The sequence below is a fragment of the Hoplias malabaricus genome, chromosome 2 (genome assembly GCF_029633855.1).
Source record: "Hoplias malabaricus isolate fHopMal1 chromosome 2, fHopMal1.hap1, whole genome shotgun sequence".
In the NCBI taxonomy this organism is placed as follows: domain Eukaryota; kingdom Metazoa; phylum Chordata; class Actinopteri; order Characiformes; family Erythrinidae; genus Hoplias; species Hoplias malabaricus.
Genome location: NC_089801.1, coordinates 6,289,777 through 6,317,713, shown reverse-complemented (window position 1 = coordinate 6,317,713; position 27,937 = coordinate 6,289,777). Strand labels below are relative to the sequence as shown.

General features: G+C 44.1%; 1 protein-coding gene across 2 annotated transcripts in view; it reads right to left on the bottom strand.

Annotated features, from left to right (window-relative positions):
* The window catches only part of LOC136679612 (Kv channel-interacting protein 2-like), a 214,041-nt gene that overhangs the window by 19,908 nt on the left and 166,196 nt on the right, over nt 1-27,937 (bottom strand). Inside the window, exon 1 of one of the 2 annotated variants that reach the window (XM_066658246.1) lies at nt 784-955. The exons of the other annotated variant lie outside the window; for it this stretch is intronic. Within the exon in view, the coding sequence (XP_066514343.1) occupies nt 784-955 (172 nt within the window). Of the gene's footprint in view, nt 1-783; nt 956-27,937 lie in introns of those variants that run through there. 2 annotated transcript variants of the gene reach the window in all.

Genomic DNA, 27,937 nt, shown 5'->3' with positions numbered 1-27,937 from the left:
CCTCGATGCAGCTTGGGGGTTGGCTCAGAATGATTTCCACAGTTTATTACTATTGTCACGCACCTTCCATCTCCAGGGGCTTGGGGCACACTGACTACAATATTTTGTGACTAAGAGGTGGTTTTTGCAGCCACAGCAGAAGTGTTTACATCAGCCAGTCACAAAGTCACAAAATCGACTTCTGTTAAAAAAGGTATCCGTGGAAAATCCGCATCAATTCTGGAAGGCTGATGTTGACTTGTTTGTTATGAGTCTTTTAATGAGTCTTTCTTAAGAAAGTAGAGTGAGAGGAAAGTGGAAAACGAAGAGATCCAGGACTAGTGAGAGGCTGGAAGTGAACATTTCTACCAGATAAAACCTGACAGATTTGACAGATTTCGCTTATTTGGTCAATCTTTTAAGACATAGAATCTAATAGAGTAGTAGAACTTTTAAACAAGGCAAACTCCTTAAAATTAACTTTTACGAAAGGTGCCACAAGTGCCACTTCCATAACTTTAGATGTCCAAGTATGCCATAGAACAATCACTGTTAGTTCCCCAAGGAAATATCCTGGAAAAGACATTTTTGAGTGTGAAGACACTTGTAAGACTTAAAGATCCTTGTCATAATGTGTTTGACCTGATACTTGGAGAAAGGGAACATGTTCAGTTTGCTCAGAATTCCTTGGCAATTTCATGTCGACCACACTACAGACTAAAGCCCCAGCATTTCATGGGACCTCTCAAAAGAGTTGCCCTTAACATTTCCCGAGGTCAGAACCCACTCAGTGTAAAGTCTTACCTTCAGCAGAGAAGTCAATCAAGCCGAGAAAGTGCAGGAGCTTGAGGGAGCTGCATACAATCAGCAGAAAACCTACTGTCTGCAAGCCCTCCACCTCCCACTCTTCCCTGAAGAACATCAACATGACGCTCACACACCTGGACAAGTCCTTCCTCAGAGCCAGCCTGAGCATGTCCTGCCATCTGCCACATTCATAACCTCACACATTGAGAGGGTTTGCCCACTACAGCTCCAGAGAGGCGTCTCCTGGTCGCGGTACCTGTGAGAAATTGCCTTGGCGCTATTCCTGCGTCCCTTTCTCGGATATTGCTTTTCCACCCCAGTATTGGCAGGGGTTTTATAGTCTTTAACTCATCTCAAGAAATGGGCAGAGAGGTGGTAAAACAGGACAGTTCTGCCCCTGATGGGTGGCATCTTCATAAGGTTGCTTGAAAGAAAAGAGGTAAAAGTGGAAGTAAGGAATCCACAGGTTTCACATCAGTGCCGCCTTGCTTCTCAGTATTCCTGGACTTGAAAAGAAATAAACGGATCTAGAAGTTTTTAACAATCCTTCAGTCCAAATCGGTCAGTTGTCAGTTGTGCCTGTATCTTGCAAAAGGGATGGGATCATTCCCCCTTGTGGATCTGAGCCACACCTTAGTGCTTTCTCTCTCTGTGTGTTTCTCTCACTCTCCCTGAGCCTAATTGGGTCACTTGCATGTGTTTTCTAAGAGACAGAGTGGGGAGATCAGGAGGAGGAGGGGGCGGGCCTATGGGCGGGCAATAGTGGGCAGATGACAGATGTGACATCCTCTCTCTCTCTCTCTCTCTCTCTCTCTCACTGTGTGTCTTTCCCTTTGTCTGGATTGTTGCCCAATTTTCTCCCCAGTGATAATTGTCGCCAGTTTTCCTTCTGCTCTCTAACTCCTGCATTGTTTGGTTCGGATTGATCAGAAAGTGGGGAAAAAAAGGCTTGTGCTTAATCCTCAGCAACTGTACCTTTCTCAGGCAGCGATTCCAGGCAGAGACAATGGACACAGAGCAGGGACAGAGCTGACTGCCCAAATCTAGATTCTAAATGCCCAGGTCAGTAACAGGGCCAATTTTCATCTTGAACTCCTGCCCATGCATGGCTTCGGCATTATTGGGATTTGTCCTGATGACAGACAAATGTCGCAGCAAGTGTTACTTTCCTGAGTCCTTCTCTTTTGGTCTTTCTCTTGTATGAGTGCATTGTACTTTGTCCAAAATAACTGACAAAGATTGCAGTGGCATTTCTTTCCCTTGCGATACACAGGATCAAGATCAACCCTCATTTCCTGGCACTGCCTCAAAAGCAGTGCCCCGGAGGTTTAGTGTCAGTGCAGAAACATGACTCCTGAGGCTGGAAACTAAGACTGAGGCCTTTGTGTCAGACTGGTACAATGAAAGGGTAGAGATTTCCAAGAGAAGGATACCTCTCATGTCAAATCTGAAAGTCCTAGCAGGTAGGAATATGGGTTGCAATTCAAAACAAATGCTAGGCCCAGAAGGAAGGGTATGCTATGGTAACTAATCTACAAATAAGACCTGGTTAAATACCAGTGTCTGCTTTGACACTTCGTGTGATAGTTATCTGATTTCCAGTTTATTTTAAAATACAAAGCCTTATAGAAACTGGAAGCATTGATGGCATTTAACAATGAGAGTACTAGAGAGGTCAGGTGCTGATGTGTGATTATTTCCTGGATCACAAACAATGATACCTTGTTCTACTATTTATGTTAAAAAAAAATTACAAATCAACAGGTTTGAGTCTGCAGGTTTTTTCAGTTGTCTGAATGTAACAATGTTACAATCATGATGTAAATACAAAAGAGGCTTTTCTATCTATAAAACACAATTACTTTCTCATAAACTTTTCCAATCAATTATGTCCTTAAATACTTACAAACATGAATGTGACATTGACTAATATTTTGGAATCTGCATCGTCTACAGGATTTGAGAAACAAGAGAGAAATAAGAATCTGAATGAGCAATCAGAGCCACAGTGGAGTCTTCCTCCTTCCATCTGAACAAATACAAAGTACTTGCTTTTGCTTAAAATTTGACAAACTAGAATAGCCATAATCCAAATTCACTTTCAAATTCAAAGCCCCTCTGGGCTGCAATGAGGCCAGTTAACTTGGCAAAAGGCAAGATGTCTTCAGAATTAAGCTCAGTCCCATCAGACTAAATTTAAGCAGTCTCCTGGGCACATGCACAATCTGAGCTCCAGTTCTCCATCGTTTCTGTAATCAAGAATGGAAGAGACTAAATTAGACTTTCCAGCGGTCAGTAAACAGACTTTGAAACGGATTCCAAAATAGATTCCTTTGCCGACACGACCTGGAAACGTCTGTTATTGTCGCTAGGATCAGAGGCGGATGTGACCTGTGAGGATCACACTCGAAATATCGGCCTTATTGCTGTTTGAGGGAACAAAGAAAGTGGCGCGCAGCCTAAAAGCGCAGCCCATTGTGTTGGAAAATGAAAAATGGGGAGCTTTCATTTGAGTTGCAATAATGGGGCCAGGTTTTCTTTGAGTCACAGAGCAGTGGAACAAATCCTGTGGTGTGCTGCCAACAGTGACTGCTAGCACTACAGCTAAGAGGATTTTGACTGACAGAACTGACAGAAATTGCATTGCTGTATTGCATTTCCTTTCACTCATTTTCATCTGGGTGTAGATGTTTCTAATCAGCACGACTGGCCTCGAGTTGCTCTCACTTTCTGGGCTCAGAGGAACAAACAGCGTGCACGCCTGAGGTTCATTAATTCTGCACCATTTCTCTGCCTTTGGGACAGAGAGACAGAATCATTTAACAGTTGCCAAATTTAGACGTCTACCTGTGCAATTATCCCGCTCAAACTTGATTAAAGCCACTGGAGGTGAGGAGACGACAAGCTGGGTAACTAATGTGCACCATCCGCCCCAAATCCGAGAAACATGATTCCAATTAATGCCACCGGCGTTTTGGGAAGGGGTGTTTAATTTACATAGATCATTATCCTGCTTGCATATCTTTAATAATCCAAGTGGATCTGAGGCAGCGTACGATTCTCCGGCTGAAACAGAACTATCACAAGCACAAGGCATAAACCTTTCCTGGATGTCAGCTGTGATGCAGAATCCAGTTTGGTGTCCTGATGTTCTCAATCAACCAAAAAGCACACAGCAAACCAGGGTCCCAACAATTTCAGAGAGTCAAACAAATGCTGGAATGGATTTCTACCTGTTGTTCAACAGAACGCCAGTAAAGTAATGCACAAAGAAACCAGCAGGTGGCAGCTGTACAAGAATCCACAGATGTTTTGTCAGGCAGCTTGATAAAAGGACAGTGACAGCATCCTGAAAGCCTCCCAAACCTGGGAGAACGGTCTGAGAAGGCTATTTCAGGCAATTTCTATAATGCACTTCGTGTCTAGAGGGAAATGATTACCTCCGTCAGAGGCAGGTGTATCTTGCAGGGGCACAACACTGAAAGCTTTAGAAAGGATAAAAGCTTTAGCAATTAAGGTACGGAGCATCAGAGAGCCACCCTGGATATTCCTACCTACATTTTCAAAACCAAGCCTCGTGGATGGTCATTGTTTTGGACGTGGAGCAGAAACGTTGTGATTTGTGGAGATTCAGAAAAATGTAAAATTTTATAAAAATAGAAATTTAGGTGTAAAATTGCATTTTTTCATTGGGTAGAATAAGAAATGTGATTTCATATGTTTTTCCTACAACCTGAATTTCACAAAACCGAAAACTATTCTTTAATCTTTTCCATTTCTGTGTCTTGTAATGAAAATGTTCGGAGTGTACCATCAGAGAGCGGGGGACCAACCTGCTGTAGCTCTCTGCACGTAAACACCTGACTGTCACATCCTTGTACTCGTCAAGGGCTGACATTAGAGACAAAGTGTTATAACTCTTAAACAAGACAGCAAAGAGGTGGAAATATAAGAAATTGGAGTGAAGAGTCTTCTGAAATTCAGAAAGTGAGGAGTGAGCAGCTGAAATTTTGAAAAATTGAAAAGTGGAAAAATGAACAACATCACATTTATTTTCTTACTCTACCAAAAGGGAAAAAATGCAGTCTTAAATTCAACTTTCTATTCTTGTATTTAGCCTCAAATGGTAAGAACTGATAAAAACTACAGTGACTGTCCATGTCATGCTTTCAGCTCATTTACAAACAGATACCTTACAGAACATTATCAGCCAGTAATTGAGGGGGTAAATGTGGTTCTTCTTGCTCCAGAGAAGACTGTACTTGTTTCAGATCTGATATGTAACTGCTTTACTGATCTGGTGTCTCAGAAACACCACCAATGTCTCCTGTTTATGAACTCCAGTGTCTGTAATCTGGGCTGATGAGCTCAGGCTCAAGGCTGATTCTCCTCTCGCTGCTCTTCCTGCCTCCCTCTGCTTAAGCCAAGTTCTTCTACAGGCCAGCAGAGAGCAGTGCTTACCTGCAAATCCCTGCAGTACATTTGTATTGACTCCTCCATCAGACTGGAATCTCATTCATATTCCATACCCGAGACAAACAATAATGAAAAAGAACGGAAACATCACCACTGATTACACTCTTGCTCCTGCCAGGTCTCAGGGCAGAGGGGAATGTTAATGATAAGACTCTGTTCAACACCACATCAGTCTTACAAACTGAACCGGCACTAATCTCAGAGCCGCCGAAGCCCACCTGCCACGTTAAGAAGCTTCTCATTTGTTACTCTGTGGCCAAAAATCGTTTTATTTATGGTGAGGTCAGAGGGAGAGCTCCTGTTTTATAGATTACCTCTCTTCATGTCTTCACTGATCTCTATCAGAGCTGGGAATGTCCTTATAGTGACAGAGAGAGAGAGAGAGACAGACAAGGCTTACACACACTCTTAGTGCACCAAGGGGCAAGGCTCGAGCAAAAACCAGGAGGTTTCGTAGTGAAGCTAATGCTAGGATCATGGAATACTCCTCAGCCGGTTATACCATACCATTAGACTCAGTGACACTGCTTTGAAATGGTCCCAGTCATATCTCACTGACAGAGCAGAATACACTGTGACCTGCGGAGTGCCCCAGGTGTCAGTCCTTGGTCCTATCCTTTTCGTTTTATATGTGCTCCCCCTTGGCCATGTCATTTGTCACTATGGGATTACATTTCATCGCTATGCTGATGACATTCAACTTTATGTAAATATTGACACTCACTCCTCTACAGATGCACCATCATTATCATCATCATCATCATCATCATCATCCTCTGTCAGTTAACTCCAGCTTTCTGGAGGAGTTAAGGGTGTGGATGAAACACAAATGTCTCCAGTTGAACTGCGCTCAAACTGAAGCCATTTCGTGGCAGACAGTGCCTATAAACAGGGTTCCACTCTCCATCAGTCACTAACATTGGTGTAAAACCCGACCCTCAACTCACATTTGAAGCTCACATCAAGCAACTCTGCGAGATCTCTTTCTCACAATGCAGATAACCCTTTAATCATGCAAAAGGTTTTTTGTAAATGTTCAGGTGTCTCTGTAGAACCATTTCCTTTACTAAAGAACCCTTGTAGAACCATCATTCTAGGTCAAAATATTGTTTCACAAATCAAGCAAAAAAGTAAATCAGCTGATTTGCTGTCTGCATTTTGGTAGCAGGTAAACAACAACAACAAAAACACTGGTTATTCCTGCTCCAGTGAATGACCCCAGTGACCCCTCTCACTACTGTCACCAGCCCTGAATGAAATCTGCCTGAGATCTGACCCCAGTGTCACCTGAACCTTCCTCCTCGGACTCTTTATTACTCTTCTTTAGACATCAGGAAAGATTTCGGTGGTGTTATAAATAAACGTCAGAGTCCCCTCAAGCCTCCTGCAGCACCTGCGACACGAGCCCAGCTTTTAATTCGTCTGACCTCATCTCTTGACGAGGCTGGGTTTGTAATAGGCGTGAGGGAATAGATCGCCTGGACATCAATTATTAATCCCAATCTTACGCTGCGTGTGGAGCAGCAGTTGGTGAATGTGGTGGTGGAGGAGGAGGTGGGGGCTTTAGGAAAATGACCTCATCCACCTGTAGATGGAGAGGGTTCAGTGATTAAGTTGACAATTGGTTGAAATGGAATTTTAAATGAAGGTTAAAGACAGATTGTTGTGTGGAGCTGTAAAACTGCAGCCAATCAGAGGCTCTCGTTCTGTAACGCCAACGCCGGCCTATCACGAGTGTTTCTTGTGCAGGAAAACCCACCCACCTTCTACGTAAGATCACAAAAGAGAAGCAAAGAGATGCAGATGTGTTGTTATTATTATAATTTTATAATGTATTAGTGTGTATCTGTGCTGTGATTAGGTTTGTGTTTTTTCGGTTTTCTCCTCCTCAGCTCCAGAGCTCTGTTTAATAAATACACCCTGAATATGTCTACAGTTTTAGTGACTGAAGCTACAGGACACAGAGCACCCACTAACTGCCCTCTCTCAAACCCCATCAGCTGCTCCATCTCTTTAATTTACTTCTGTTTGTTTCTCTCTCCCTTCTGTCCACTTTGTATCTCAGAGGAGCATTCTTTCTCTGTGTGGAAGAACACGGTAAAATAGATGTTTATACCACCACCTTTCTCCTACAAATGAGAACTATCAAGATTTAGTCTTTTTCTCTCTCTGCTCACGGCAGAGAAACACCATCTGGAGGTTTTTAGACAACGGAGAGCACCAACCGAGATGAGGATGTTGCTCTATTCCTGCTCCATAGGGGGGTAACACTGACTTATTTTTGCTGTTACAGTTACATTGCTTAAGGTGGAACTGACTCTGAATTCAGGAGAGCGCTAACTGCATGAAAGTAAACACAGAGCGAAAGTGCTACAAAGCTAAACAGCTCGAGTTACACATGAGTTTCTGTGGGAATTCAAACAGCGAATAAACACTTACAGACAGTTTACACTTCAGACACCTACAAGATACAGTCGCTTCTTACTCATACAACACCGCTCAACTTTAAAAAATGCAGTCTCTTCTTACTCACACACACCGCTCCACGTTAAAAGATACAGTCGCTTCTTACTCACACACACCACTCCATCTTAAAAGATACAGTCGCTTCTTACTCACACACACCGCTACACCTTAAAAAATACAGTCGCTTCTTACTCACGCACACCGCTCCACCTTAAAAGATACAGTCGCTTCTTACTCACACACACCACTCCACGTTAAAAGATACAGTCGCTTCTTACTCACACACACCACTCCACGTTAAAAGATACAGTCACTTCTTACTCACGCACACTGCTGCTCCACGTTAAAAGATACAGTCACTTCTTACTCACACACACCGCTCAACATTAAAAGATAGAGTCGCTTCTTACAAACACACCCTGCTCCACATTAAAAGATACAGTCGCTTCTTACTCACACACACCGCTCCACCTTAAAAGATACAGTCGCTTCTTACTCACACACACCGCTCCACATTAAAAGATACAGTCGCTTCTTACTCACACACACCGCTCCACATTAAAAGATACAGTCGCTTCTTACTCACACACACCGCTCCACCTTAAAATATACAGTCGCTTCTTACTCACACACACCGCTCCACATTAAAAGATACAGTTGCTTCTTACTCACACACACTGCTCCACCTTAAAAGATACAGTCGCTTCTTACACGCACCCACCACTCAACCTTAAAAGATACAGTCGCTTCTTACTCACGCACACCGCTCCACGTTAAAAGATACAGTCGCTTCTTACTCACACACACCGCTCCACATTAAAAGATACAGTCGCTTCTTACTCACACACACCGCTCCACATTAAAAGATACAGTCGCTTCTTACTCACACACACCGCTCCACCTTAAAATATACAGTCGCTTCTTACTCACACACACCGCTCCACATTAAAAGATACAGTTGCTTCTTACTCACACACACTGCTCCACCTTAAAAGATACAGTCGCTTCTTACACGCACCCACCACTCAACCTTAAAAGATACAGTTGCTTCTTACTCACACACACCGCTCCACCTTAAAAGATACAGTCGCTTCTTACTCACGCACACCGCTCCACGTTAAAAGATACAGTCGCTTCTTACTCACACACACCGCTCCACATTAAAAGATACAGTCGCTTCTTACTCACACACACCGCTCCACATTAAAAGATACAGTCGCTTCTTACTCACACACACCGCTCCACCTTAAAATATACAGTCGCTTCTTACTCACACACACCGCTCCACATTAAAAGATACAGTTGCTTCTTACTCACACACACCGCTCCACCTTAAAAGATACAGTCGCTTCTTACACGCACCCACCACTCAACCTTAAAAGATACAGTCGCTTCTTACTCACGCACACCGCTCCACGTTAAAAGATACAGTCGCTTCTTACTCACACACACCGCTCCACATTAAAAGATACAGTCGCTTCTTACTCACACACACCGCTCCACATTAAAAGATACAGTCGCTTCTTACTCACACACACCGCTCCACCTTAAAATATACAGTCGCTTCTTACTCACACACACCGCTCCACATTAAAAGATACAGTTGCTTCTTACTCACACACACTGCTCCACCTTAAAAGATACAGTCGCTTCTTACACGCACCCACCACTCAACCTTAAAAGATACAGTTGCTTCTTACTCACACACACCGCTCCACATTAAAAGATACAGTCGCTTCTTACTCACACACCGCTCCACGTTAAAAGATACAGTCGCTTCTTACTCACACTCACCGCTCCACCTTAAAAGATACAGTCGCTTCTTAATCACACACACTGCTCTACCTTAAAAGATACAGTCGCTTCTTAATCACACACACCGCTCTACCTTAAAAGATACAGTCGCTTCTTACTCACACACACCGCTCCACCTTAAAAGATACAGTCGCTTCTTACTCGCACACACCGCTCCACCTTAAAAGATACAGTCGCTTCTTACTCACACACACCGCTCCACATTAAAAGATACAGTCGCTTCTTACTCACACACACCGCTCCACATTAAAAGATACAGTCGCTTCTTACTCACACTCACCGCTCCACCTTAAAAGATACAGTCGCTTCTTAATCACACACACCGCTCTACCTTAAAAGATACAGTCGCTTCTTAATCACACACACCGCTCTACCTTAAAAGATACAGTCGCTTCTTACACGCACCCACCACTCAACCTTAAAAGATACAGTCGCTTCTTACTCACGCACACCGCTCCACGTTAAAAGATACAGTCGCTTCTTACTCACACACACCGCTCCACATTAAAAGATACAGTCGCTTCTTACTCACACACACCGCTCCACATTAAAAGATACAGTCGCTTCTTACTCACACACACCGCTCCACCTTAAAATATACAGTCGCTTCTTACTCACACACACCGCTCCACATTAAAAGATACAGTTGCTTCTTACTCACACACACTGCTCCACCTTAAAAGATACAGTCGCTTCTTACACGCACCCACCACTCAACCTTAAAAGATACAGTTGCTTCTTACTCACACACACCGCTCCACCTTAAAAGATACAGTCGCTTCTTACTCACACACAGCGCTCTACATTAAAAGATAGTCGCTTCTTACTCACACACACCGCTCCACATTAAAAGATACAGTCGCTTCTTACTCACACACCGCTCCACGTTAAAAGATACAGTCGCTTCTTACTCACACTCACCGCTCCACCTTAAAAGATACAGTCGCTTCTTAATCACACACACCGCTCTACCTTAAAAGATACAGTCGCTTCTTAATCACACACACCGCTCTACCTTAAAAGATACAGTCGCTTCTTACTCACACACACCGCTCCACCTTAAAAGATACAGTCGCTTCTTACTCGCACACACCGCTCAACCTTAAAAGATACAGTCGCTTCTTACTCACACACACCGCTCCACATTAAAAGATACAGTCGCTTCTTACTCACACACACCGCTCCACATTAAAAGATACAGTCGCTTCTTACTCACACTCATCGCTCCACCTTAAAAGATACAGTCGCTTCTTACTCACACACACCGCTCCACATTAAAAGATACAGTCGCTTCTTACTCAGACACACCGCTCCACCTTAAAATATACAGTCGCTTCTTACTCACACACACTGCTCCACCTTAAAATATACAGTCGCTTCTTACTCACACACACCGCTCCACCTTAAAAGATACAGTCGCTTCTTACTCACACACACCGCTCCACCTTAAAAGATACAGTCGCTTCTTACTCACACTCACCGCTCCACCTTAAAAGATACAGTCGCTTCTTACTCACACACACCGCTCCACCTTAAAAGATGCTGTGCCTCTGAACATAAATAAATCAGAAAAACCTGTGTGTGTTGTAAACATTCTCTTTAAGGCTTGCGCTTAAAAGATGAGCCACAAAAAGTGTTTGTTTTCCAGCTGTTGATCCATCGCCTACAGAATCTGAACAAAGTGTCCACTGTGTTGGATGAAAATCTCCCGTCCAAGCGAGGCCCTGTCTCTATGGAGTGGCCTGGGGCTGAAAGTGGAGGGCTGAAAAGACTAATAGCTGCATGAAAGTTTCATCGTGAGATTTCGCGCCTGTTTCTTCAGCGCACATGAATTTTTAATCCCTTCTCAGCCGCCCGAGTAAAACAAAGCTTAATGCCTCGCTCCGTCACCGCATTTCACTACGCTCTGGTGTAAGGGAGTACCACTGCGTAAATCTGTTACTGTAACCACAGCCGACGTCTGCTCACACCGCAGAGACACCACTCCCTACAGTTAGGTACAATACAGTTTATTATCATTTTAGCAGTTTAACTTTACAATAAGAGCATCAGGTAGTGACTCAGTCACACAGCTCCAGGGACATGGAGGTTGTGGGTTCAAAAAAAAGAAAGAGAGAGAGAGAGGGAGAGAGAGAGAGACAGAGAGAGAGAGACAGAGAGAGAGAGACAGAGAGACAGACAGGGAGCTTGAGTGTGTGTGTGTGTGTGTGTGTGTGTGTGTGTGTTAGAGAGAGAGAGAGAAACAGAGAGAGAGAGAAACAGAGAGAAAGAAACAGAGAGAGAGAGACAGAGAGAGAGAGAGAAACAGAGAGAGAATAGCAGAGATATCTCAGTCCTGCAGTGGGACCTGTCCATGTTTTGGCTGAGAATCTGAGACGTTTCTCTCAGAAGCAGGGGATCAGGTGAAGCGAGACAAGGACAGAGAGAGAGGACAGTGCAAAGGAGACACAAGCTGAAGGACACCACTCAACCAAAGCCATCTACACTCTCTGTCCACTTATTTCTGACAGGGGACACGAGGTCCAAAAGTGCCCTGTAATTCACAGAAACATCTAAAGACTGAAACCCTTACAGTGCTGCTGCTGTCAGCACAGACTCAACAGCCACAGACTGGGCCTTGAGCAGCTGCACATTTCATTCACAATGTCACTGGGGTCTGTAACCACACCTCAGGCCTTTACTGGGGGCGTGTCAGCGCTGGACTGAACCGCGTCAAAAAACTACCCACACTTTTAAAGGAACAGCAGCCAGTGAAAGAGCTCAGCCTTTCTTTGTTCACAAAGTGATCACAGCCCTGACATAACTTTTATATTTTTTGTAATAAGCTCATTTTACACCTTTATATCATCACTGTCCAATGAAATCCCTGTATCTCCGTGTGTGTGGATGTGTAGTTACTATAGCATTGGTACACAACCACTGTCCTTCACACTGTGTGTAAATGTAATGATGAATGACCAATAAAAATGCTCCATAATCACTCTGAATTAAATCTTTTTACACTGACTCCCATTGAAAGTTAGGAAGATTTATTCCGTCTCCTGCAAAGTTACTGTTTTGAAAGACATGTTTGTCATTTGGGCCACACAGTGGCGCAGCAGGTAGTGTCTCTGTCACACAGCTCCTGGGGTTGGTTCTCTTTGTGTCTGCGTGAGGTTTCCTCCGGGTGACTGTCTGTGAGGAGTGTGGTGTGTTCTCCCTGTGTCTGCGTGGGTTTCCTTCGAGTGACTGTCTGTGAGGAGCGTGGTGTGTTCTCCCTGTGTCTGCGTGAGGTTTCCTCCGGTTGACTGTCTGTGAGGAGTGTGGTGTGTTCTCCCTGTGTCTGCGTGGGTTTCCTCCGGGTGACTGTCTGTGAGGAGTGTGGTGTGTTCTCTCTGTGTCTGCGTGGGTTTCCTCCGGGTGACTGTCAGTGAGGAGCGTGGTGTGTTCTCCCTGTGTCTGCGTGGGTTTCCTCCGGGTGACTGTCTGTGAAGAGTGTGGTGTGTTGTCTCTGTGTCTGCATGGGTTTCCTCCGGGTGACTGTCTGTGAGGAGTGTGGTGTGTTCTCTCTGTGTCTGTGTGGGTTTCCTCCGGGTGACTGTCTCTGAGGAGTGTGGTGTGTTCTCTCTGTGTCTGTGTGGGTTTCCTCCGGGTGACTGTCTCTGAGGAGTGTGGTGTGTTCTCTCTGTGTCTGTGTGGGTTTCCTCCGGGTGACTGTCTGTGAGGAGTGTGGTGTGGTCTCCCTGTGTCTGCATGAGTTTCCTCTGGGTGACAGTCAGTGAGGAGTGTGGTGTGTTCTCCCTGTGTCTGTGTGGGTTTCCTCCGGGTGACTGTCTCTGAGGAGTGTGGTGTGTTCTCTCTGTGTCTGTGTGGGTTTCCTCCGGGTGACTGTCTGTGAGGAGTGTGGTGTGTTCTCCCTGTGTCTGTGTGGGTTTCCTCCTGGTGACTGTCTCTGATGAGTGTGGTGTGTTCTCTCTGTGTCTGTGTGGGTTTCCTCCGGGTGACTGTCTGTGAGGAGTGTGGTGTGTTCTCCCTGTGTCTGCGTGGGTTTCCTCCAGGTGACTGTCTGTGAGGAGTGTGGTGTGTTCTCCCTGTTTCTGCGTGAGTGTGCTTCATGAGAACACAGAGACCAGAGAAACACTTACTTAAAAAGTACATTTCTAAATATGATTCTAAAAGGTGTGCTCCAGCGATTTTCAGAAGTCAGATGCTGTATTCACCGTCCTGTGGCAAGGAATATGAAAAATAGTGCTCTGTGTTTCTGCTGTGGTCTGTTTTATATTTTTCATGGAGAACCGAGTCTGGGCTTTAATGGGTTAAAAAACAGCCTATCAGCAAAAGCTCATCACAGTCAGTGAACTGATATAAAGTCTGTGTTTGTTTTTAGCAGATCCCAGCACTACGGTCACTGTGGTGAAATGTCTGTATAAAAACAGTAAACTGATTTAGACGCATCATTTGTGATTATTTTATGTAATTTACAATATTCACTCAGGGTGTGTGACAGCTTAGTTACCCCGGTAGTGGGGCAGATCCTAACAAAGAAACTCCTGATGAATGAACTCTGTGAAATAGTTTGGGAACTTAGCAATATTTAGCAGTATTTGCAGTGAATAAATAATGCAACACTGTGAAGAGGTTTGAGCTCTAGCACAAATAATCTGTGAGTTCAGGCACTGAAACAATCCGTGTACAACCATCCACAGCCCACAGGCAGAATGCTATCAAGTCCTCACCAAAGGCTTCACCAAAGAGTAGATGATCAGAACTATGATTATACAGTATAATACGATAAATAAACACTGCTTTGCCGTTTAAATTACTCACTCGAACAAAATCCACTTCTGCGGACTTCTGTCTGGAGCTCTTCTGTTCTCTAAGCTCCATCAGGATGATGGCTCCATTACTCCAACTATTACATTAGTGTAAAAGCCTGTTAAGATGTAATTCCATCTCCACAATGATAAACCTTAGCCTCTGATCTCAAAACATCAGTGTACAGAGGTCACATGGCTTACATTAAGCGATACATTAACCATGGTCAAGGGCCATCACTATAGACTTCATCCTCTTAAAGACCCGCTCAGACAATCACACCACAGTAATGCCACACAAATGCATGTTCACATTCTCTGTGATGCCTGAGTCAGAATTCACAGGATAAAACGAGCCGTTCTGATTCTGCTCCGCTTCTGACGTCAAGTGCAGAGACTTTAGAATGGCCCCGCCCCCTCGTCTGAGTCTGTCCAATCACAGCGCTGGACCCGTGTTTATGTGAAAGCGCAAAGACGAGGTTAAACTCAGCAAAACAACACAACACAACGAGCGCGGAGAAATAAGAGCACTGAGTAAAAACGGAGAAGAAAGAGAACAGAGTGAAAATGACTAAGAACCAGAGCTTCTGCTCCTCGCTCCTCACTGCTGTGCGCTCGGGGTCGGGGTGAACAGTGAGCGGCTCATTATCATTTAAAGGAACAGTTGCTGAAAGCGGGCGTTCTGAACAGGGCTGTTTACACAGGGGGAGAACACTGCTGTGGGGTTTGGACCAAAGAAGGTCACAGACGTTTCATTAAGAAACAGAACTATGTGTTCATAACTTCAGTGCCTGAAGTGTCGTCCTTTTGTGGGTGCAGGTCAGTTTAGGAGCGTGACCTGTTCATACTGATACAGATATAGTTCACATTATTCAGACCGTGTGAACAGCAGAACAATATCAATCTATAAACTGAACTGCGAAGCTGTGCAGCTGCATTCTCTAAAGTGATCCAGAATTAATCATCCAGCATCATTTACCTGACCTCACTAAGGTTTGCCTGGTAGATTGCAATCAAACGCTCACAACAATGTTCCAAGCCTTCCCAGAAGAGTGGAGGCTGCTACTGCACAAAGAGAGGGCGGGGGTTAAATTGGGGAAATATGAAACTGCCCAAAACAAGTTGTTCAGGGGGTCATCTTTCACAAGCGTCTGGCGGGTCGTCAGCGGAAGTATTTCAGACGCCGGGGATTTACCACCTTCCTCTTCACCACCTTCCTCTTCACCACCGTCCGAAAAGAAATGAGAGACAACGTCTGACTGCACAAATATTTAACTATCGATTTTCCATTTCCTTCAGCTTGTCGACTCATCGCAGGACCTCCTCCAAGTAATTTCTCGCCTCATAAAGTCCAGGCTCGGTGTCATTACTCCACTCATTTGGGCAAAGCAAGAGACTCCAAGGTCATTGCCTCAGATCCTCCCCCTGCCTCAGTTACAGACATAGACCTGTCTCCTCCTCTTTACATGACATTTCCAACTTTTTAAAGTCCCCTCTGATTCCTCACAGAACAGCATTATCATGAAATGTGGACACACTTGATCAGTCACATTAGAGCACCACATTACTTTATGGGTACTTTTTACCCATAACAAACACTGACATTTAACCACACCCACAGTTTATTCATGGGGTGCAGCCATGTGATGTTTTTTGGCATGGGCTCCAAAATGGGATGCGATACTAAACACCTCAAGTTACAAATGACTTTCTGTCATTTGTACTTTCAAACTTAGACAAGTTACCCTTCAGCCACAAACAAGATAAAGTCACCTCTCACTCACACACACCGCTCCACCTTAAAAGATACGGTCGCTTCTTACTCACACACACCGCCCCACTTTAAAAGATACAGTCGCTTCTTACTCACACACACCGCTCCACCTTATAAGATATGGTCGCTTCTTACTCACACACCGCTCCACATTAAAAGATACAGTCACTTCTTACTCACACGCACCGCTCCACTTTAAAAGATACAGTCGCTTCTTACTCACACGCACCTCTCCACCTTAAAAGATACAGTCGCTTCTTACTCACACGCATCACTCCACCTTAAAAGATAGTCGCTTCTTACTCACACACACCGCTCCACATTAAAAGATAGTCGCATCTTACTCACACACACTGCTCCACCTTAAAAGATACATTCGCTTCTTACTCACATGCACCGCTCCACATTAAAAGATAGTCGCTTCTTACTCACACACACCGCTCCACCTTAAAAGATACGGTCGCTTCTTACTCACACACACCGCCCCACTTTAAAAGATACAGTCGCTTCTTACTCACACACACCGCTCCACCTTATAAGATATGGTCGCTTCTTACTCACACACCGCTCCACATTAAAAGATACAGTCACTTCTTACTCACACGCACCGCTCCACTTTAAAAGATACAGTCGCTTCTTACTCACACGCACCTCTCCACCTTAAAAGATACAGTCGCTTCTTACTCACACGCATCACTCCACCTTAAAAGATAGTCGCTTCTTACTCACACACACCGCTCCACATTAAAAGATAGTCGCATCTTACTCACACACACTGCTCCACCTTAAAAGATACATTCGCTTCTTACTCACATGCACCGCTCCACATTAAAAGATAGTCGCTTCTTACTCACACGCACCGCTCCACCTTATAAGATACAGTCGCTTCTTACTCACACGCACCGCTCCACCTTAAAAGATACGGTCGCTTCTTACTCACACGCACCGCTCCACCTTAAAATATACAGTCACTTCTTACTCACACGCAGACCGCTCCACCTTAAAGATACAGTCACTTCTTACTCACACGCATCGCTCCACCTTAAAAGATACAGTAGCTTCTTACTCACACGCACCTCTCCATCTTAAAAGATACAGTCGCTTCTTACTCACACGCATCACTCCACCTTAAAAGATAGTCGCATCTTACTCACACACACCGCTCCACCTTAAAGATACAGTCACTTCTTACTCACACGCACCGCTCCACCTTAAAAGATACAGTCACTTCTTACTCACACACACCGCTCCACATTAAAAGATAGTCGCTTCTTACTCACACACACCGCTCCACATTAAAAGATACAGTCGCTTCTTACTCACACACACCGCTCCACCTTAAAAGATACAGTCACTTCTTACTCACACACACTGCTCCACTTAAAAGATACAGTCGCTTCTTACTCACACACACACCGCTCCACATTAAAAGATACAGTCGCTTCTTACTCACACACACCTTACATGACACAGCTTCTGTACATAAACAAACCAGAGAGAACTGTGTTTCCCTTCATCATAGATGTTCCTTTTAAATACACTTTAATGATAGAAGGAAAATCCTCTCCATCGCCTCTTGTTTCCAGACTTTCAGGTTTGTTTCTCAGGCATTTAAATCCAGATGATTCATCAGCGGGACGCTAGCAATCCACTCATTACAGTAATGGGAATCAATTTGAATTTCCCAGGACTCTCTGCCTGCACCTAACCTCTAATGAATATGAATGCCATGTGGAGATCAAGAGCAGGAGAACAGGGGGAGAGCATGGGACAGAGAGAGAGAGAGAGAGAGGGGGAAGAAAGAGGGAGAAAGAGAAAGAGAGAGAGAGAGAGAGAGAGAGAGAGAGAGAGAGAAATGCCAGCTCTCAAGGTGATTTGAAGGTCAAGTTGGTGATGAGCTCCTGGCTCCAGGGTCTTGAGTCCTGAGGCAGTAATACAGTAGACTCAGGAGAGTCTAACACTGCCATTAAGGACTTTGTCTCTTGCTAAACGGAGATGAAAGGCTGATATTTGACTAAACCCTCGGGTCAGCTGGCACGAGCAATTCCGTAGGAATATCGATTCTGCTGCCACTTGCACTGCACTTGGCAGGTGATTTTTATTAAGCCTGGGCGAGGAGATGCCAGACGTGTAAATACAGTTAGAAGTATCCTTTAGAACATTATGAGTGAGATATAAACACCATTAGTCCGTGTTAATGGGAACAGACACTCAACTGTGCATTCTGAGAAACACTGGAATATACTCTAAAGCACGGGTCATCAGACTAATTAAACCGAAGGGGCAGCTTTGTTTGTCTTTTAGAGGGCTGGAGTGAGGCTGAATAAAGAAAACACAGAAAAACTCTTTAAAATGTCAAAAAAGCATTATTATTTTTAAATTAAAATGGTAATTGTGTAGAGATTACAGTCATAATATTTAAAGAATGTCACTGTGTACTACCAGGCGGCGTCTCGTTCCCCTGGCACATATACATTGTGTTTTACGGTAGAAAGTGTGTGAGGTTCAGGGAATAAGGCTTTTTGCTGAAAGATACTGAATCTCTCAAAAGAGCTGGACTGAAATATCCCTAGAAACCTGTGAAACCCGTGGCTGGGTTTCTGTTGTTATGTTTTTTCTACTGTAGTGAACACTAGCACTGATAGGCCCTGTCCACATGGATCCATTTATTTTGAAAAACTTAGGTTTTTGCCTGCGTTTCTCCTCCCGTCCACATGGAAACAGTGTTGTACGTCACTGATACTGAGGTGGTTGAAAGCGCTCTCCAAGGTGGAGGTTTGTGAAGACGGCGGTGTCTCTGTTCCCATGTGGTCGAGGAAAACTGATCTTTTCTGAAACTCTGACATCACACAGCTCCTCACTCCCTCTACAGTGAACTACATCAGTCACAAACTACACTGTACACACAACTCCTCACTCCCTCTACAGTGAACTACATCAGTCATAAACTACACTGTACACACACAGCTCCTCTCTCCCTCTACAGTGTACTACATCAGTCACAAACTACACTGTGCACACACAGCTCCTCGCTCCCTCTACAGTGAACTACATCAGTCATAAACTACACTGTACACACACAGCTCCTCGCTCCCTCTACAGTGTACTACATCAGTCACAAACTACACTGTACACACACAGCTCCTCTCTCCCTCTACAGTGAACTACATCAGTCATAAACTACACTGTGCACACACAGCTCCTCGCTCCCTCTACAGTGAACTACATCAGTCACAAACTACACTGTACACACACAGCTCCTCGCTCCCTCTACAGTGTACATCAGTCACAAACTACACTGTACACACACAGCTCCTCTCTCCCTCTACAGTAAACTACATCAGTCATAAACTACACTGTACACACACAGCTCCTCGCTCCCTCTACAGTGAACTACATCAGTCATAAACTACACTGTACACACAGCTCCTCTCTCCCTCTACAGTGAACTACATCAGTCACAAACTACACTGTACACACACAGCTCCTCGCTCCCTCTACTGTGAACTACATCAGTCATAAACTACACTGTACACACACAGCTCCTCGCTCCCTCTACAGTGAACTACATCAGTCATAAACTACACTGTACACACACAGCTCCTCACTCCCTCTACAGTGAACTACATCAGTCATAAACTACACTGTACACACAACTCCTCACTCCCTCTACAGTGAACTACATCAGTCACAAACTACACTGTACACACACAGCTCCTCACTCCCTCTACCGTGAACTACATCAGTCACAAACTACACTGTACACACACAGCTCCTCACTCCCTCTACAGTGAACTACATCAGTCACAAACTACAGTGTACACACACAGCTCCTCGCTCCCTCTACAGTGAACTACATCAGTCACAAACTACACTGTACACACACAGCTCCTCGCTCCCTCTACAGTGAACTACATCAGTCACAAACTACAGTGTACACACACAGCTCCTCGCTCCCTCTACAGTGAACTACATCAGTCACAAACTACACTGTACACACACAGCTCCTCACTCCCTCTACAGTGAACTACATCAGTCACAAACTACAGTGTACACACACAGCTCCTCGCTCCCTCTACAGTGAACTACATCAGTCATAAACTACACTGTACACACACAGCTCCTCACTCCCTCTACAGTGAACTACATCAGTCATAAACTACACTGTACACACACAGCTCCTCGCTCCCTCTACAGTGAACTACATCAGTCACAAACTACACTGTACACACACAGCTCCTCGCTCCCTCTACAGTGAACTACATCAGTCACAAACTACACTGTACACACACAGCTCCTCGCTCCCTCTACAGTGAACTACATCAGTCACAAACTACAGTGTACACACACAGCTCCTCGCTCCCTCTACAGTGAACTACATCAGTCACAAACTACACTGTACACACACAGCTCCTCACTCCCTCTACAGTGAACTACATCAGTCACAAACTACAGTGTACACACACAGCTCCTCGCTCCCTCTACAGTGAACTACATCAGTCATAAACTACACTGTACACACACAGCTCCTCACTCCCTCTACAGTGAACTACATCAGTCATAAACTACACTGTACACACACAGCTCCTCACTCCCTCTACAGTGAACTACATCAGTCATAAACTACACTGTACACACACAGCTCCTCACTCCCTCTACAGTGAACTACATCAGTCACAACCTACACTGTACACACACAGCTCCTCGCTCCCTCTACAGTGAACTACATCATTCATAAACTACACTGTACACACACAGCTCCTCTCTCCCTCTACAGTGAACTACATCAGTCATAAACTACACTGTACACACACAGCTCCTCACTCCCTCTACAGTGAACTACATCAGTCACAAACTACACTGTACACACACAGCTCCTCGCTCCCTCTACAGTGAACTACATCAGTCACAAACTACAGTGTACACACACAGCTCCTCACTCCCTCTACAGTGAACTACATCAGTCACAAACTACACTGTACACACACAGCTCCTCGCTCCCTCTACAGTGAACTACATCAGTCACAAACTACAGTGTACACACACAGCTCCTCGGTGAACTACATCAGTCATAAACTACACTGTACACACACAGCTCCTCACTCCCTCTACAGTGAACTACATCAGTCATAAACTACACTGTACACACACAGCTCCTCACTCCCTCTACAGTGAACTACATCGGTCACAAACTACACTGTACACACACAGCTCCTCACTCCCTCTACAGTGAACTACATCAGTCATAAACTACACTGTACACACACAGCTCCTCGCTCCCTCTACAGTGAACTACATCAGTCACAAGCTACACTGTACACACACAGCTCCTAGCTCCCTCTACAGTGAACTACATCAGTCACAAACTACACTAGAAATATATACTGCACTGTTAACATCTAGATTCAGTCGTTTCAGGATGTGTGTAGTGCACTACAGAGGGAGGATGGAGGGATTTGGGATTAAACCTGTGTTTTTTTCAGGCTTCATGGTGTTTTGATGTCTCTCTTAGGAAGGTGCTATGCATGACTGACCTGAGAATGCAACCGTTTTCATATTCGTCTGAATGGGGATATTTTCAAAATCAGAGAGAGGAAAATCTGGGTCGTCAAATGAAAGCAGCGGGCCACAGTTTGAGGACCCTGGTCTAAAGTCATGTCCAGTGTAAAGCATCAGTCAGAAGTGAATAAAGCCCACAAGGCATTGAAGTTTTGAGCAAAAACAACTGCATTCTCTGGAGTGAGTAGAATTGTACCAGTTGAAGTGGTTTTGCAATCTAGATCTAATCATCTATCATCAGTCCCTGATCTCACTAATAGTCTTGTGGCTGAATACCATCAAACCTTCCCGTAAATGTTCTACAGTGTAGTTTCAGAAGAAACTTCAGACGGTGTCCACTAACGTGAGACCAGATAATGTAGTGATAGATTTGAAGAGAATGAATAAGAATTTGATTTTACAGATCGACTAATGCCTTTTTACTCTAAAGAGGCTGTAAAACCACATTCTTCTACAGCAATTTACACCAGTCTCCACTCTTTTACAGAACTCAGCTCCAGTTTGAAGGACAAATGAAGTATTCGATTAGATTACATACCTTTATTGTCACTGTGTACAAGACACAATGCCATTACAGCTGCCCAATCAGTGGTATGTAAAAAAAAAAACAACAACCATACAACCACATAAAAACATACATCATCATACAGAACTTAAGACAATGGCAGTATAGACACTTGTATAAGTATTAAGTATTGCACTATGGTTGTGGACCAATACAGGTCGAGGGTGTCACTGTGTAAGTTTGTTGAGCGACTGTAAGAAGACAGAGATTCACCCATGAGGTTATGAGCTTCTGCTGACTATGAAATCCATAGTGTAACAAAAGGAAGGGCAAGTAATGAAGCAAAAAAAGGAAAGTGGTCAAAAACAGGCTGATAATAGAAAGGACATGACAGCTTTTCAAAGAAAGACAAGAAAGAAAGTCTCGAAAGACTTTCAAAGGACCTTCCAAGAAATCTTCACTCATCCATTTGTGAGAGATTTACTGCAGGACACACTCTTTACAGAGGGCTAGTGTTTAAGGGCAGTTTCCTGGAGCTCTGGAACTAACTGGTAATGTAATCAAACACAGACACAACTTGTTATCACTGTCCAAAGAGAAACGTTTCTCCAAAACAGGGACTTTACAGGAGGAGGAAAAAACCTTCTTAACGTTCAGTGGAATGTAAAAAGATTTAATTCAGAGTCATTTTGGAGCATTTCTATTGGTCATTCTTCATGAAATTTTAACACAGTGTGAAGCAAAGCTGCTGTGTTCAAATGATGCAGTAAACGACACACTCAGGAACATGGAGATACAGGTTTTTCTTTGGAGAGTGGTGTTATACACCTACAAACTTATATAAAGCTGGTAAATAACGGTTTATGTGAAATACTTATCAACAGCATACTTCTTCATAAAAATCTCCAGAATTTAGTTCAAACACAACAAAAAAAAGCAGCCCAGAGGTTCATAATATTTCTGTGAGAAACTGAGTAATGGAAACTTTGGGAACCACCAAGGACCTTTCGTTCCTGATGTTGAAGCTGCTGCAGTGATTTTGGAAAGTAACGAGGAAGATCACAGAGCTCCAGAGCCTGAGGGGTTTGGGTCCTGTTTTACACTGACAGACCAGTTTCAGAGCCTTAGATCCCACTGAGACCATACATTTCTACAATTAAAAAGAGTTCCATTTGAAGCCTTGCATACACTTATGTTGTTAAATATCGATGCTCAATTTTTCAAAATCCATATCGATATAAAAGTCAGTATTGTGTCTACACTCTACTACTTGCACCTGAAGTGTCTACAAACACATTTTTGGCCCCCTTCTGTACATTTACAGTATCTTCTTTGACATATTCACGGCTCTCATCATAGATTACAAAGTCCGAGGTCATCAAAAACAACGAGGGCTAGTTTCCCAGAAGTGGATAAAGCTTAACTTCGATTAAACTGTCTTATCATTGATGAAATGCCCCTGACAGGACACTTTGCTCATGTCGATTTGTAGACTATTAAGGAAATAAGAGGGCAGCTGTCCAAGGGCTTTCTGCAGGACATAAAAGAGAGCTTGAAAATGGAGAGAGAGAGGCAGATATAAAGTGAGAGTATATGTATCGATGAAAGCAACACAGCAAGGAGAGGGAGTATACAGAGTTTTGTGAGGACAAAAAAGGAAGGCCTTAGTAGTGTCTTTCAAACTGTGGTGAGGTTCTGGACATTAGTTGGATCTCAGGAGAAAAAGTTTGAACAAGAATAAGAATCAAACTAAACTGATACTGTAACAAATCTGACCTGAAATAGCACACCCACTTACATTGTGTGATGCCGTGTTGTTAGCTGTGAATCTCTTCTTGTGGCACAGTAGAACATTTCTGTAGTTTCAGAGTGATCACCTGTGGTTAAGTACTCTTCTTAAAGCTTGAGGTAATTCTACCAGGTCTCAGTCTATCAAAATTACAGCAGATGTGCTGAGGACCAGACACACTTTCCTCATGTAGAGAAAGCGAGGACAGCCCTCTCCAGGAGACTCTTGTCCACCTGCCACCACTTTGACACCTTTTCATTACTCTGCCTCCCTGACAGTGAGGTGTGTCAGGTGTCTGGAGCTAAAGAGAAGTGGTCACTGTTGGAGTGCTTGTTACCATTAATAATTAACAACCCTAAAGACAAGAAGCTGTGACCTCTGCTTCCAGAGGGTGTCAAAATAATGAGGCTTGAAGATTTCCTGCAACCAGAATGCGCAATAAAAACCCACCAGCGCAGACATCAATCCTCCAGACACCTTTCTTTTTTTAAAGATAGCACTTTACATAATGTATCAAGTCACTTTATTGGCTTTTGTTCTTGAGATCTCTCTCTTCTTCCATCCCTGGAGACGGCTGAACACTTCCAAATATGCGTATGAGCCAAGTCTGGCACAAACCGCTTGGGTGGGGGACAGTAACAAAGAACTTTGCTTTTTTAATCTTGAGATGAGCAACCCGAGTTGGCACACCTTGGGAACTGGGCATGCTCCAAGGCACATATCAGTGAGGAGGACTCGGTTGGGAGCAGGACACTAGATTTGATTAATTCAGCAACATTAAGTCATGCCTTCATCTTTCACCACTTACGAAAAACAGTTTCATGTTAACTGTATTTGACAGAAGCAGCCAATGGGATAATTGCTGACATTTCTCAAGAACCACTTTAACTAACTTTTAAAACACTTCCAACTACAAGATCAAGGCTTAAAGCGGAGACTGGGAACTGCCGGACATTCCCACATCTACTGGCACCAGAAGACGGACACGTAAACAAACCCATGGCATACTTTCATAGCAACCTTTCAGAGACCTTTCAAGTCAGACCTTCATTGTCTCTCAGACGTGTGTCTGTACACTCCTCTGATGAGGATAAACATCTACCCTGAAGTGTCAAGCACTGTGAGAACAGATAAGATAAGACCCTGTCATCTGTATAATCTACTGAAAAGGCCTGGCGTAGACAGATGGCATCTGGATATGAAGAGTATGTGTAAAAAGCACATCCTCGATCTTAACTATAATGTGTTGAAAGGACAGGGAGGACAAGATATTGATTTATCGATACACAAGGACAGGTCCCAAATTGCTAAGAGATGACTGTTCCTTCATGAAAGACTTTGAGAAACAATTACTTTGCATATCTTTCTTTTCTGACATCACACTGCAGTGCTTAATCAGCATGAACTATAAACAACACAACATCACAGACAAGTAAAAATAACACACAAACAAACTTCGGGTCATTATGTAAATGAGTGCATAGCAGAACAACGCCTTAGGCCGGAGAAACAGAGAGATCTATATTACGAAGACTAACGATCAACAACTAATCTTCAAAACAAATCTCTGCCTGACCCTTAAAGCACTTCTGATCATCAGAGGATCAACACAAAGAGCAAAGCAAATTCAACACAACATTCAACACAACCCTTACAAAGCAATTTTCCAGATTTGTCCCAAAATGCACCTCTCTGTTTGCTTTAGGTAAAGAGGAAAAACAAGTGTCTGATTTCCTAGTGGATGCCAAAAGAGCATTACTCAAGACCTCTTTGTAGCATGCTATTGATTAGACTGTAAATGCACCAAGCAGAGAGGCAGCAGAGTACGGGGGGAGCAGAAGGATTCACAGGATAAAGTTACAGAGCCCAACAGTTGCAGTCAGTAACCCAACTCCTCTCACGATGCCACGGTGGACCCTGAGATCCAAATAAACCTCAGCTTTGACCCAACATCTCAGCATCCCGTACTCAACATGCCAACTTTAGCATGGACTACAGTGTCTAGAAACTCAGCGCATAAGGCTGTCCCCAGATCAGTGCATTACCTTCTCCTCCGACCGGCTCGAAAAGTCCAAACTGCTCTAGGACTTTGATGAAGAGTCCCATGACCACTAGGACCGCGATCATCTCGAGACCATCCAGGTTCATCATAGTGGAGCGCTCTCATCGCATTCTGCTCCCGGATCCCAAAGCTATCCCGACGTCCTTCAACAGTTGAGAAAATAAAGCAAGAAAGAACTACAGTTCCCAGAGTTCTCTAGCTGTACTCCGTTGCCTGTCTCAGAGTGGTCAGGCCAGCCCCCTAGGATCTTGAGGAGGAGGGTGGTCAAGAGTGTGAGGAGAGACCCTCACATACCTCTCCAAGACGACTGTAGGCACTCTCTGAAAACTCCGTCAAATAGAGTCTGGGGAGGTGCAGGACCGACGACGCAACAACAACACAAACTGCCCAGGCTGCGATTGTCGGCATGCATGTGTGTGTGAAGGAGTGAGAGGGAGGGATGGTGGGAGGGAGAGCTAAGGAGAGACAGAGAGAGTGAGAGAGAGAAGCAAGGGAGGGGGACAGAAAACAAGGAGAAAAGAGGGGATGGAAAAGTATGCCCTCCCGATTCAGTGACACTGCCTTCATTGATCTGCTTAATGTGGTTTCCAAGGCAACTAGAGGGGGATATTTAGAGGCACCTGGGTAAACAGGCATGGGGACAGCTCAGAGAATTTGTAGTTTTTATTGTGAAGTAGTCCTTCAATGTAGGGAAAGGTCCCTAGGACAGGAGACACAGTGCTTATGGACAGAATGATGATAACACATGACCAGCCTTTGACCCTTGTATCACAGAATAAATCAAATCTACCCCACCCAGAAACAAGACGATTTGGCCAGACGTCTCATGCGTCTAAATGTTTATATTTGGTTGAAAATGAAAGGTGAAGACATCTACCAAAAGATGTTCCTCTACATCTAAAAGTGTTTGAAATGCAGTGCATGAGCTGAAAAAATAAGACAGTCTCAGATAAATTTGGATAGAATCAGACGGAACAAACCCAGCCCAGATTTCTACATGTATCTCTGGACTAAAAGGCCATGACGGACGAGCAGATTTAGGCAAACACCAGGCTAGTTTTGCAAATACATTTGATCGGTTATGGAACTACAGAAATCTGTCCTGTATTCAGAGTTGCGAGGCAGCATTCTGTAATGAAACTAAGCTTCATGAGTTTGATTAAATTCATTTTTAATTCATTTTCTATTTTTATGTCATTCATTTATTCATTCATTCATTGTCTGTAGCCCTTATCCAGTTCAGGGCGGTGGTGGGTCCGAAGCCTATCCAGAATCACCGGGAGCAAGGCAGGAACACACCCTGGAGGGGGAGCCAGTCCTTCACAGGGCAACACACATTCACTCACACACTCACACCTACTGACACATTTGAGTCGCCAATCCACCTACCAATGTGTGTTTTTGGAGCGTGGGAGGAAACCCACGCAGACACAGGGAGAACACACCACACTCCTCACAGGCAGTCACCTGGAGTGGGACTCGAACCCACACCCTCCAGAACCATGCAGCTCTGACAGAGACACTACCTGCTGCTCCACTGTGACACCCTTTTTTGTATATCATTAATAAAACTAAATTTTTTTTTTTTATAAAATTCAGAGAAAGTTCCTTAACCTGTTTGCACTGGAAAAAGGTCTGGCATTTGTACACAGCCCTGGCTCTGTAAATGGAAAACAGTGACTCAAACAAGTGACTCCGTCTGAACTGGCTCAGGAATCTTTCTCTCTCTGTATATGACCTATGGCTAAAGGTATGAAGGTAAACATAAAGTGAATGTGCTACAAAACTAAACAGATCGAGTTACACATGAGTTTCTGTGGGAACACTGAATAAACACTTGCAGACAATTTACATTTCAGACACCAACAAGATACAGTCGCTTCTTACTCACACACACCGCTCCACCTTAAAA